The sequence below is a fragment of the Panthera uncia genome (assembly GCF_023721935.1).
Source record: "Panthera uncia isolate 11264 chromosome C1 unlocalized genomic scaffold, Puncia_PCG_1.0 HiC_scaffold_4, whole genome shotgun sequence".
Classification (NCBI taxonomy): Eukaryota; Metazoa; Chordata; class Mammalia; order Carnivora; family Felidae; genus Panthera; species Panthera uncia.
Genome location: NW_026057585.1, coordinates 95,699,469 through 95,713,241, shown reverse-complemented (window position 1 = coordinate 95,713,241; position 13,773 = coordinate 95,699,469). Strand labels below are relative to the sequence as shown.

Here is a 13,773-nt window from a genome sequence, read left to right as displayed (position 1 = left end):
CGAATGTGATTCCCACAAAGTCAGTTCAGCGTGATTGGGCTTTGAGAGAATGTGGGACGCTAGCTGACGAGGCTGTTGCGTGTCTTTTGTTACATGCAAAGACTGACCGTGCTAGGTACTGCTCCCTGTAGTCCCCTGTGGTCCTAGAGGCGACAGGAAGGTGGTTTATGGTTGCGTTGGTGATTAAAGAAACGAGGTTATCACAGTCTTCATCCCAGTGCTGGCTGTTGAACACTTAGTGTGTGCCAGATCGCACGGCACATTCTTTCGTAGATCGTTGCATTTCACCCCCATAGCACCCCTGTGGAGTTTCATTTTCATCCTCATTTTACACGTGACGGAGCAAAAGGCTTAGAGAGATTGAGTAGCTTAGCTTGGCCTCGGTTGTGTGGATAGTGGAGTTGGACTGTGAACTTAGGCTGTCTGACTCCAGAGCCCGAATCCTTAACCCACGTGATGTGGTCTGCCGCTTTCTCCCCGTGATGCGTGTAGAGCGTGGAGGGGGCACATGCACAGTGCGGCTCAGCACTTGTGACCAGCTGGTGTTGCTGTGAGGACAGTGGTGGTTAGGAGGAGGGCCAGCTTGAGTGCCTCTAAGAAGTGATTCGGGATGCTTTCGAGGTGGTTGGTAAGATCTCTCTCCGAACAGTATTTCTCCTCCTGATTTGCTGTTTCTAGAATTTCTTTATGATGAAGATGGGATTAAAGTAGTGGTTTTCGAGCTGCTTCTGTGTATCCTTAGGATTCCGTGATGACCCTAGGGGACCTCTGAAGCCCTCTGTTCCTTTCCCTTCCCCCTTCTACCTGATCAGTTCCACTTTTCTCTCTTTCACATAGTTATCAAAATAGTAAAAAATCAAGAACTGATATGTTTAGTGTGGGCTGAATGCTGATGTTATAATTTTGTTCTCTTGGACATGGTTCCTGCCACCATGCATAGGAGATGAGAAAGGCACTAAGCAAGCATCTAAGCGTTGACAGAGTAAGATGTTATGGGAAAGACGGAATGGTGCAGGAGGGAAGAACCGAGAGGACCCAGTCGAGATCGAGACGGGAGGGTGATGCCGTTCAGATAGCAAGGGGCTTAGCAGTCTTGGGGGAGGCAAAGGCCAGTGAGCCTGAGGCTTCAGGAGCAGGGTGGAGAATGGCTTGAGATGAGGTTGGAAAAGTAGGCAGTGGGCTCATGCAGGGTTTTACAGGGATTTAGGGGGGAGTTTTGCAGAAACAACTTTGGATTCGACATAGTCATTAAAGCGTAGAAAGAACAGAATGTTACGGTCTCGTTTATTTTTTTAAGGATTACTCAGGTATTTTGTGGGCAGAGTGGTTTTGTGAAGGCCAGAAGGGGAATGGTGTAGGTGTACTGGAGGGGAGTTTCTGGTGGGCCAGGCGAGAATGACGGTGATTTGGATTAGATCACTGGTAGCGGAAGTGGTTACATACTTGTTTGAGAAAAGAATTCTGGTGCTGGACAATTTTGTAAGCCTTTTGGGTGACACTATCTCTACATGAGACCCCACCCCTGTAGGATGTCCTTGGGAGGGATGGCTGTCAAATCATTTCAGTCATAAACCCTTTGAGCTCAGCTAGTGTCTCGGGACAGTAGCGAGACGCTGAAGGGATGTGGCACAATATGCACGTGATGCGGAAGGGGAGGAGCAGACAGGAAGTATCTAGCACACGGAGTGTCGCATGGGGAGGTCTTGGTGCCAGGTGAAGACCTCCGGACGCTCAGTTTTTTGAAGCTGGCAGTTCTGAACATTTTAGACTCTGTCATCTAAAGACAGAGTGAACTTCCTTTAGCTTTTTAGTTTTTATTCAGGGCCAGTCCTTTTGGGTGTTGTTTTCTTCATTCTCTCTCTTCCCTTGGGTCCACGTAGAAGACCACGTCTGCCTGCTGGATTGCATTGTCGTGGATCTGCAAGACATGGACATCTTTGCCGCAGAGAGACGTCCACGAGAGTATTCTAAGGCCTCAGACGACAGCAGTGGAGATCTGATCTTCCCTTCCTATTTTGTGCGGCAGACGGGAGGGAGTCTCCTCACTGAGCCTTGTAGGCTGAAATTGCAGGTGGAAAGGAATTTGGACAAGTGAGTGGTTTACATCTGAGTAACTGTCTGTCCTAGGTAAAGTCTTAGTAACTTGGAAGTCAGCGCTGTGAAGGTAAGTCCGGAAGAGAATAGGTATTTACTTATTTCTTCTATGTAACAGATGGTTATTGAGTCACTGCTATGTTCTAGACATGAGGCCTACGCTAACGCAAAGAAAAACCTGTCGTTACGGAGTTTACGTTCTGTTGATACAGGGATAGAAGGCACATAGGTGACTCTAATTTAGTGTTTGATTCAGTGTTCTAAATTGTGTTACAGGATTGCCCCATGGCCTTGGAAACAAAGGCGAAGGGGCACAGATGTAACGTGGATTTTGGCAGAGGTAGGGAGGTAGTGATGGCAGAGAAGGTATTTTGGAAGTGGTGACATCTGGATTATATGTCCCAAGCACAGTAGATTCTGGACCTTTGTTGCTACTTACCCTGGAGCTCCATTTAATCAGAATGACAGTGGAGATGCAGTTCTGCCCATTTCACTCCAGTAAGCAATTTGAAAGGACTCCAGAAAGGCTAAAGCACTGACTCTAATTTACCTTTTAATTGGCCTCAAACACAGGATGCTCATGTCTGCAGTTCAGAGCATTGCTTCAGTTGCCATTACTTCCGCGGGAGCGTCTGGGAAGCATCTTGGAAATAAATGTTCCCACACTCCACCTGAGACCTCCAGAGCCTGACTCTCAGGTGTCCGTGAACCAGGTCCCCTGGTGGGGACCCGGGCCACGTGCGCAGCCTGGGGCTGCTGCGCACAGCACGTGATGCGTGTCCGTTTGGGGCATTGATTTTGGAGAAAGCAGCAATGCTTGTGTTTCAACCACAGGCAGAGATGAGGCTGTAAAGTAATGGAAGAGGTTCTCGTGTAGCATTTTGAAAAGCAGTCTCGTTACTTGCGGCGAGTGTGATTTTAATCCCTCTTTGGCCGCTCCCTTCACGGTTCTCGGGTTTGGGTGAGTCATTTAATGTCACTTTTTTTGTTTCTCTCTGGATTAATGATACAGGTCAGCTGCTCTCTCTGGGATTTTTACATTTCATTCGTATTTGTTATTCAAGTGCTCCCTGGCTGGCGCTCAGTTATGGTTGGCAGGGCTCTCTTTGGTTTTACTGGCTTAGCAGTCTTACGAGGAGCTTCCTTATCTAGAAATCGAACACCTCGTTTTCTTTTCGAGCGATGCTTTCCAAAAAAAATGTGCTTTGTTACTCGGATTATGTAAACTTTACCCACTTCCATCAGCGTTTATGTGCAGAGGGTTGTACTGTTAGTCCCCATAGAAGGTGACAACTCAATATGAGATATCCTAGCAGCTGCTTGCACCACAGAAACAGGAATCCGGTCGGGGGGGGGGGGGGCGCACTGGGGAGCCTTTCCAGCTTTTCTTTGTGGATTGCATCACTGGTCTTTAACATACGTGGGTTTTCCTCTGCAGACAAAGTAGTTTTTTATTTTCCTCTTCTACTTTAAATTCTGGTCCTCTATGTACTCAGAACATGGTGGACTCTGCAGGGTCCATGATGCCCACTGCACCATGGGCAGGTTGGGAGGGCAGGGAAAAAGCTGTTCGGGGTTGGCCTGAGCTGTGCCAGCCCCTGACCCGGGCATCCCAACTGTACTCCTGCCCATCTCAGTAGAGACAAGTGATGGATCCAGATTTCGTCCTGATGTCCCATCTGGGTTCATTGTGAAACACTGGTTTCTGCCTTTAGTTATCATGAAATCTGAAGAGTTGATTACAGAGCTTGCCGCTTCTTAAAAAAAAAAAAAAAAAAGAAAGAAAGAGCTTGCCATTTCTTTATTACCTTCCCAACTGAAATGTTTAAACTCTTTCTGAGTCTCATGCGATTTTTCCATATTTAATAGAGTACTTAGCTAACTCATGGAAGATTTGGGGACTTTTGAAATGCATATTTTGGGAGAAAAGGGGCTTTTTGTTGCCAAGCATGATACTCAGTTGTGCTAACTTGCTTTATTTGAAGCCACATGAAATTTTTATTATTGGAAGTTAGAAATTAACTGGTTGATAATGTAGGTGGGTACACTTTAGCTCTTATATTTGGGGGTGAGCTTTGTCCGTGTTAAGTTAGTGGTTTGTTTGCCAAAGTGACCTTTTTTCTTTTCTTAGAGAAATAAGTCACACTGTGCCAGACATATCTATCCACGGCAACCTCTCCTCAGTCCACTGCTCCCTGGATTTGTACAAATACAAGCTGATCCGTGGTTTATTGGAGAACAACCTCGGTGAGCCCATAGAGGAATTTATGCGGCCTTACGATTTACAAGACCCAAGAATTCACGTGAGTGAGACCTCGCGCCGTCCCATAACTCTTAACTTTGGCAGCCTCAGCCGATGGCCACCTCCAGCTCGCCTGCAGAGAAGAGATGGGGCAAGAAGCAAATGAATGTCTTGACGTATTAACCCCCTTTTCAGATTGGCGTTTTCCTCTTGCAGACTGTTCTCAGTGGAGAAGTGTACACGTGCATGTGTTTCCTCATCGATATGGTGAATGTAAGTCTGGAGCTGAAAGATCCGAAAGGAAAAGAAAGTGCTGGGTCCTTAGCCAGGTATGGCTTTAATGGTACCATTCTGCTACCAGTGACTGACATCACAGTAACGGCGTTACAAACAATACACCTGTTTCGCTTTAGCACAGAGCCGAGTGGCCAGAGGTGGTGCGCGGTGCTTTTTAAAAGTTTAACTTCGTGGCTTTATTAGCAAAGACAGGCCCACACCTGGTACTGAAACCGATAAGTTTGAAAGAGCTTCAGAAATAGTGCTAGCCTTTGGTTTCCTGAGGATCTACTGATTTTGTTGTTTCGTTTTAATGTCAGTAGTGTTTAAAAATATTGTATGGTTGGGGCGCCTCGGTGGCGCAGTCGGTTAAGCGTCCGACTTCAGCCAGGTCACGATCTCGCGGTCCGTGAGTTCGAGCCCCGTGTCAGGCTCTGGGCTGATGGCTCGGAGCCTGGAGCCTGTTTCCGATTCTGTGTCTCCCTCTCTCTCTGCCCCTCCCCCGTTCATGCTCTGTCTCTCTCTGTCCCAAAAATAAATAAAAAACGTTGAAAAAAAAAATTAAAAAAAAAATATATATATATATTGTATGGTTGACATACTATGTTCCCTGAGTTCCAGGTCTACGGCATAGGGATTCAGCTTCTCTGTAAGTTATGCTGTGCTCACCACAGGTGTAGCCACCGCCTGTCACCCACACGACATTATTACAATACCGTGACTATATTCCCTGTGCCGTACTTCCTTCCGGTCCCCGTGACTTCTTCATTCCATAACTGGAAGCTTGTACCTCCCATCCACCCTATTTCCCAAATCTACTGTGCTTTAAAAGTATTTAAGTGTAGAACCACAGTTCCAGAAAGCTCAGTAATGTCGCTCATGATATTTGTAGAATATACCTTTAACATAGTGTGGTATTTGTATGTGTACTGGGAGGGACAGAAAAGCCATCTCAGTTGTAGCTGAGTTGCAGGGAGGGGTGAGGGAGGGGAACATTCCAGATAGCCTAGGGAATTGTAAGGTGTAAGGCTTCGATGGAGAAAGTTGTATTATGGTATATTCCTAATATAATCTTGCTGCCATGGTATGTTATCAATAGCTTAAACAATAATAATCAATAAAAACTACCACAGGGGGTAAAAACTACCACATGTCTACCACGTGACAGACATGTGGACATACTAATGACTTAGAAAAGCGAAGTCGTTTTTCTCCTGATGCTGTGTGTCCATTGCGGCCCTCCTGCTGCTCTGCTCCTGCAGGCACCGTGGCCGACAGAGCAGCCGGCATCTTGTTGTGCCAACGAGAAAAACAAGAGCCCAGAGTGGCTTTGAACTGCAGTCGAGTGCTCTGCAGAGCTCATGGGTTAGAACGTGGTCCCACAAAGTGCAGAGGACTCAGAAGTGGTGTCTGCCATAGGGGAATAGGGGAGACCCAGAGCTCTTTGGCGAGCAGCACTGACGGCTGCCTCGCTGGCCAACCTTTCAGAAGTGGGGGACTTCACTTAAAAGTCTGGATTTCAACCTCTTTTGAGAAGTTGAAAGCTTTGACAATACTGGGCCCATCTTTTCACTTGGAAGCATCCCGAAGCTGAAGAGCCACTGGGCTGCCCTTGGGAGGCTGTGTTCTGCCTGGCGATTCTCTTAGTGTTTCACTTGCGCGGTCTGGGCAGACCAAGAATTTATGGTTACTGGCGTAGAGCCTTTAAGACTGAGTTGTATTTTCACACTTGATAAACTTTTCATTTTGATCTCTTGACAACCATTTGAGGTTGGGCAGATCTTCTATTTTCCAGATGGAATTTTTATCTAGCGTAAGATCATATGGCTGCAAAAGTGGTTCAGTATTTGAAAACAGGACTTCAAAGCTAGAAATTTCCCTACTGAAACACTTTTTTTTTCCTTTGTCTTTCCTCGAGAATCCATCCTGGCCTGTGTCTGACTCAGTTGAACGAAACATGGTATAACCAAGGCTTGGGTCCCAGATTGTCTTGGGAGCTAGCCATTCTTTTCTGATGGCTGGCTACATCCTTAGTTTTTTACAAAATGAAGTAATTCTGCACAGAATGTCATGACGGTACTGAATAAATTATGAATTGCATTATTGCAGCTTTCTCTGTTACTGAAAAGAAAAAAAAAAAAAAAGATGGTCCCAAATGCACTTCCTCTTGGTGGACCAGGTGCATGATTTCTCTGTATGAAGAGTATTATTTGTTCTGGTTGTTTCCAGGAAGCTGTAGTGGTTATATAAAAATTCGGCAGACTGTGGAGAGAGAATCCCACAGGCAGGCTAGGAGTTGACAGGGGATGGTTTCAAGGGACCCTTGACGTCCTTTGGGGATTGTTACACATATACAGCCTTCTCAGACTTAGGGTCAGAAACAAGAATGTTAATGCACCCAGAGTATACTAGGTGGTGTTCTTCCTCACGGAGTCCCTGTGGACAAGGTCATCTTCCTGGAAATGGAAAGTAAGAGACAGGGCACAACGACACTACATCTGTTTTGAGGAGTCTGTTAACAAAATCAGTGAAAGTTTCTCTCCTTCACTGAACTCAGGTATACTTAGGATTTTGTTCTGTTGTCTTGAACTTAGGTAATTTTGTAAACTGGAAGAGTGTAACATCTTGTCTGCTTTTTCCCTTTTAGATTTGACTTCAAGAAATGTAAACTGCTCTATGAAAGCTTTTCCAACCAAACCAAGTCCATTAACTTGGTTTCCCATTCCATGATGGCTTTTGACACCCGCTATGCTGGGCAGAAGGCCAGTCCCGGCATGACGAATGTATTCAGCTGTATTTTTCAGCCTTCCAGGAACAGCAGCACTGCCCAGGGATCCATTCAGATCGAACTACATTTCAGGTAGTGGATCCAGACCCTGACCCTGCCTTTTCTTTATCGAGAAATTCCCTTTTGTGGGCAGTGGGCCAAGACTTGTGTCAGCTTTAGAGCATCAAAGGACTGAGGAATCACGGGCAAGGTAGATAATGGCTCCCCAGTGCAGCTCACAGATTAATTTACTAATCCTATAACCTTGCAGTTTCATTTATTGGCCAAAAGATGTCTCTGTTGCCTTAAAAAAAAAAAAAAAAAAAAAAAAGTTTAGAATTAAACCAGAGTCTTTAAATCAACCTCCTTGTAAGCTGTAGACTGTTTTAATGGGTAAAGTGAATTGAGGAAAGAAGATATTACGCTTGGTTAAGGGGGTAAAAGACTTCTGGTCCATAGACATTATAGAAAGATAGGTGGTTTTGACTTGCATTATTAATTGATCTGTGCGAGTGTCGCTAACTCACTTCTCCACTTAAAAGGACTTTAGCCTCTTTGAAGTAGATGATGTTTCTCTTCCCGGTATTATGCTAGGCAGTGGTGTGTGTGGAATGAGTACATGTTTTGGAATTGTACAGCTCCGGACTTAAGACCTTGATCTACCACCTTCTAGCTGTGTGTCCTTGGACAAGTTCAACCACTTTAAGCTGCAACTGTCTATAAGATAGAAAAGGGTGGCCATACCCACCTCGCAGGGCCGAGGCGGGAACTAAGGACAATCCTGGCACGCTGCACACAGTTGGCAGCTCTTAGTATTATTACTGATGTAGCCGTGTTATTTTATGACCTACTGTAAAATTTTATGACTAAGTGGGGATAGACCCAGAAACTGAAAAATTAGGTTTGACCTAAAATCGTCCAATGTAGGGGTGCCTGGGTGGCTCAGTTGGTTAAGTGTCCGACTTCAGCTCAGGCCATGATCTCATGGTTCGTGACTTCGAGCCCTGCGTTGGGCTCTGTGCTGACAGTTCAGAGCCTGGAGCCTGCTTTGGATTCGATGTCTCCCTCCCTCCCTCTCTCTCTCTGCCTCAGCCCCACTCGTGCTCTGTCTCTTTCTCTCTCTCTCAAAAAAAAAAAAAAAAAAAAAAAAAATCATCCAATGCAAATCCAAAAGGAGACCTTTGGAAGCAATGTCAGTTTTATTCTATTAGTGCTTGATGTTATCAGGTATGTTGTAAATAGAAACCAGTAAGTAAAAGGCTGGGAAACACACACACACACACACACACACACACACACACACACACGTTGTCAATGTTTATATTGATATGCTTGAATGTGCCTGACATTTCAATGTGCAGTGAGTTCCCAGGTTGAGCTTTCTTTTAGGGAGAGTTCATGGTCACTCTCCATGTACCTCTAGAAAGTCTAGCAAAGGAGACAGTCAAACCTTTGCGTGAATCTTTTGGATGCTTAGAAATAGGAGTGCTCGTTGTCCCTTACTGAGCCTTCCCGTAAGCCAGGCACTCTCCCTGCCTTTACTTAAATTCTCCTGGCAAGTCTGGGAAGCGGGTGACTCCTGCCCCATTTTACAGATGCAGCAATAGAGGTTAGGAGAGCATCGAGCACCTCTCCAAGGTTACACAGTGACTGAGTGAAGCGGTCAGGACTCACACCAGTGCCTCTGATCTCAGCGTCCGTGTCCCTTCTGACAGTCCCTGGGTGCGGCCACTGTGTGTGTCTACTGATCCAGCTGGCTGCCTGCAGTCTCAGAGGCTAACCTGGCTGTGATGTGCGGTTCTTTTGTTTGAAGAGGTTTATTTGAGCAGGAGGTTTCCATATATTTGGTTCTTCTGCAGAAACAGTTTCTTTTTGAATTTGCTCTGTTATTATTGATCTGACTGCCTAATCTGTCAGCTCCTTGTCTCAGCAATCATGTTTTTAATACACAAGGAGCCTTGAAATCTTACTCTGTTTATATACTGAAGGTGTATAATTTCTTGGTCACATAGTAAAGTCTTACCTTGGAGCTTGTGAACAGAAAAACCATTGTGAGTGAGGGGGTTAACATGTTCTCTGGATTGGAACTTTTGAACGCTTTCTGTGTCTCAAGAAGAATTGCTCTTCTGTTGGGATTTTGTGTGTCAAATATAAATCACTTCACAGTGTTTAAAGGCTTGAAATATTTTCCAGAAAAGGGATCAGACATACTTTGGCTTTCCAGTTAGTGCATAGCTCTGACGATCTGTGTTCAAAATGGGATGGAAAAATTTTACTGAGGGCAACATTTTTTCTCTATTACAAAAGAGTAAAGTGTTTCTGTGAAAAATGCTGTGTCTGTATGAGGGAGCCATGCATCACTGTGCCCTTTTTCTGGAGGCATTGAGCCAGGTTTAGGAGAAACCAGAGACTAGAGAAGCCAGTCTTAAAAGAATCTAGAATCCGCTTTTCCTGAGTAGAAGCCCCCTTTAAAGGCAGGAAACCAGGCACATGTAGTAGCTAGAGCCCCACTCGCTTTTTAGCTCACGGAACAAAGTTCAACCCAGAAAACCATAAAAAGGTGTCTCTAGCCCTCTTTCCTTCTGTCTTACCCATCTCTGCCTACTAATATCCTGGTAGGGCCACACTGTGGTTTGAGACCAGGCCTGGGGTCGTCCTTGGGTTTTCAGCTCAAACAGAGAACTTGGGGTAATGGGGGCTACAAAGCCAATTTTTCTCCATCCCCGCCCCGAACTCCACTTCCAGAGCGCATGGGGTTGGTTGTACCCACATACAAATGTCATCTTACTTGTTCTCCTCCTCAGGCTAAAAGATCGGGGCTCTCTTTTTAGTTCCAGCTGGGGAATTAATACTAGTATGTAAATTTGGTGTTCATAAAGAAGTGATCCGAGACATCAAAGAGTGCCTTAGTGATCTTCTTGAAATAGCCTGTAGGGAAGGCAGCTGCCATTTCCTGAACACCGGTTATGTGCCTGGTGCTTTATCTTTTACGGTGTTGATATTTCTCATTTTGTAAGTGAGGAAACAGGCTCGGAGAAGGTGGGCGACTTAGCCAGGATAAGTGACTGGATTTAAGCCTCTGCTCTTTCTACTCCACCTGGATTTCTCAGCCTCGGCACTATTGACGTTTTCGGTTGGGACACTTCCTTGTCGTGGGGCCGTCCTGCCTGTTGTGGGATGTTTAGCAGCAGCCCTGGCCTCTGCCCACTAGATGCCGATAGCAAACCACCCCCCCCCCCACCGCCCCCACCCTGCGTCGTGACAGTCACAGATGTCTCTAGACGTTGGTTGCCCAAAGTCTCCTGGGGAACAAAGTCACCCCTCGTTGAGAACTGCTGGATCACACCATCCTGCTTTCTTATGGCATAAAAACATGACTAGCTTTCGAAAACGCACACTGAATATTTTATTAAACCGGTGTTCAGAGTTTATTGTACTCAGAACGGTCAATGTGAAAAATACTGGAAAAACACCTTCCCAAGCTGAGTACTACACTTGTAAGTTAGTAAAATACATTTCTCCTTTCCTACTTTATTGATTGATTGATTGACTGATTGATTGATTTTTGGGGTCGTTTTCTTGCAGATCTACGAAGGACTCATCCTGTTTTACGGTAGTCCTCAACAACCTTCGTGTGTTTCTCATATTTGACTGGCTGCTGTTAGTCCATGATTTTCTCCACACTCCCAGCGATACTAAGAAACAGACTAATGTTACTCCTTCTCGCCGCCACCGTAACCCTAGCAGTGAATCTGCTGTCGTCCCCAAAACTGTGAAAAGCGGAGTAGTTACCAAGCGGTCTTCCCTTCCTGTGTCCACAGAAAGGCATCTTGAGGTCAAGGTCAATGTAACAGGTGAGCCTATATAGGTGTGAGTCACTCACTGATTCTTAGTCTGAATGTTAGGCTCGGTGTGTGTCTTAGAGGGTGATTTTTCTGTTGTTTCCGTATTTTGACGTGAGCGCTTACACATTTTCTTTTTTTTTTTTAACACTTTTTTTTGTTTTTAAATATTTATTTTTGAGAGAGAAAACGAGAGAGAGCGAGAGCGAGAGTGTGCAAGTAGGGGAGGGGCAGGAAGAGAGGGAGACAGAATCCGAAGCAGCTCCAGGCTCCCAGCTGTCAGCACAGAGCCCGACAGGGCTCGAACTCACGGACCGTGAGATTGTGACCTGAGCCGAAGCCGGACGCTTCACCTACTGAGCCACCCAGGTGCCCCAGCACTTACACATTTTCCTACAGCCCAGCAGGTGTCATAGTTGTTGACCTCCATGTTCTGGTGTGAGCTCCTGGCTCTCCCTCAGGACTGCAGGGTTTCTGGGCCTTCTCCTCTGCTTGCCCGTCACCCGTGCCCAGCTGGAGCGCCACCTGGGCAGTGGTCTTTCCCCCCAGTGTTGAATCTGGCTTCAGTTTTCTGTTTGATCTTTAGTGCTCCAACAGATGTGCCTTCCTGAGTTCAGGCAAATTTGGTATGTGAAAATCTCTGTTTACTTGGTAAATAAGTGAGGGGATTGTTATTTCCTTTACAAAAAGAACATGTTCCCTTACAAACAGATTTACTGGGGTTTTTGTTAACTGGTAAACTCTTCTAGTATATCTGCATGTATTTACCTTGTGTTGGTGACATACCCCAGCTACTGCTTAATGGTTTGGAAGGAGCTGGCCAGCGTAGTGCATCGTAGATGGATTGAGTTTCAAAAGTTCTATCTATACGTGGTTTTTGATGAAAATAAAAAGTAAATTTGCCATGTACAAATGAGTAGAAAGTTGTCTGCTTTTAGTAATTTTGGAAAAATCTACCTTAAATTCGTGTGTATTCTTTGTAAACAACTTGAACAGCTATGTGGATGATGTCACGCCTTACACTGGCTGACCAACATTAGCGTGTCAGTCTCCTTCCTGGGATTTTAAAACAGGTCACTGCTTGGAGAAGGGCCGATTTCCTGGGCTTCTGAATATCTGATCTGGCCTCTCAGGAGACTCAGCTTAAAAATATATTCTAAAGAGAGAAGGAACTGCCTCGCAGTCTTTTCTGCTTGTGCAGTGTTCTGTTGGCTGAGCTGGGCCTGGCCAGATATAGAAACTGTGTTCGGGATGGTGGTGAAGCAGAAGGTCGACGAATGTCCTGGGAACAAATCTTTCTGGCTTGTGTCCCCCTCCCCCCCCCCGGTGTAAATGTGTTGCTAGTGTGCAACAGTCTAATGCTTCGCAGCTTCCCAGCTTCTGCTTGGTTGACAATGCTGTCTTTTCCAGGCACGGAGTTTGTGGTTGTTGAAGATGTGTCCTGCTTCGATACCAATGCCATTATTCTCAAAGGCACTACAGTGCTCACCTATAAGCCCCGATTTGTCGATCGCCCCTTTTCAGGGAGTTTGTTTGGCATCGAGGTAAGAAGTCTCCGTGTCGATCAAAACACTCAATGGTTTGGCTTAAGAGAAAAGGCTCTGGAAGAGAATTTTAGCTCCTCAGCTTTCATTAGGGGAAGTGATTGGCGGAGTTGGTGGACTCTGTTCCTCTTCTTTGTTTTGTCCTCAAATCTACCAGGTTATTCTAACATGTGAATCCAGTCCTCCAGCATCGGGCTGTACGTGTGCTGAGGGACTTGACCTCTTTCTCTGACACCCTCCCTTCCTCAGGAAGTTAAGGGAGACTCTGCTCATCCCCATGACCCTGTTAGGCCCCTGCTGTGTTCACTCCTTCTAGCGGTCTAGTCCTTGGCAGATGAGTGAAGGTGGGGAGGTGGGCCTCATTGCCCTCACGTCCCCTTCCCCACATCAAGTCGTTGTGTCTTTGAAGACCTAGGGCTCTGTGGTCATTATAAAGGTGTTAAGGATTTTATGTATTATCCTTTTAGGAACATCTAGTCTGTAAAAGGAACTCTCTAAAGAGTCACACATGACCTCACAGAGTGAATCTCTAATAGTGCTGCTTCAGGCTCTGCTTTAATCTCACGAAGGAGATACTTTGCACTGGAGTGGCCTTTGCAGCCTGAAAATTACATGATGCAATATTCAGCATAAACTGCTCTGCTTGTCTTAAAGCCGGGGGTTGTGGAGACGGAAGGAGAAATGAGGCACATTATTATTTCTATTAAGTATTCTTAATTCACTGATCTCAGCTAACGTTCCTCTTGTTATAATATTGGAATATTTGGTCTGGGTTTCTCATCATTTCCTTTCCCTTTATGATTGAACTTTTCATGCCCTGTTCTTTCTAGTGGTGTTTCAGAGTTGAATGAACACAACTTATTTTCACCGTCAGCAACATATGGTACTTTTTTTCCCCTGCATCAGATGTAGCTGAATAAAACCGGTAGAGATTTCACTTCTCAATCACTTGTTTCTCTCGTGTAAGGAAACTGAGGTTTCCTCCCTCTCCCTCTCCCCCCCCCCCCC

At 45.6% G+C, this 13,773-nt stretch overlaps 1 protein-coding gene across 8 annotated transcripts in view; it reads left to right on the top strand.

The window, feature by feature from the left end:
- Positions 1-13,773, top strand: part of VPS13D (vacuolar protein sorting 13 homolog D) — a 257,455-nt gene that overhangs the window by 68,832 nt on the left and 174,850 nt on the right. For 6 of the 8 annotated variants that reach the window (XM_049618062.1, XM_049618059.1, XM_049618061.1 and 3 more), the window contains 6 exons: positions 1,881-2,091; positions 4,226-4,397; positions 4,532-4,665; positions 7,260-7,472; positions 10,965-11,233; positions 12,632-12,765. In XM_049618062.1, the coding sequence (XP_049474019.1) occupies positions 1,881-2,091; positions 4,226-4,397; positions 4,532-4,665; positions 7,260-7,472; positions 10,965-11,233; positions 12,632-12,765 (1,133 nt within the window). The remainder of the gene's footprint in view (positions 1-1,880; positions 2,092-4,225; positions 4,398-4,531; positions 4,666-7,259; positions 7,473-10,964; positions 11,234-12,631; positions 12,766-13,773) is intronic. The other 2 variants (XM_049618063.1, XM_049618068.1) reach the window with 1 other exon arrangement.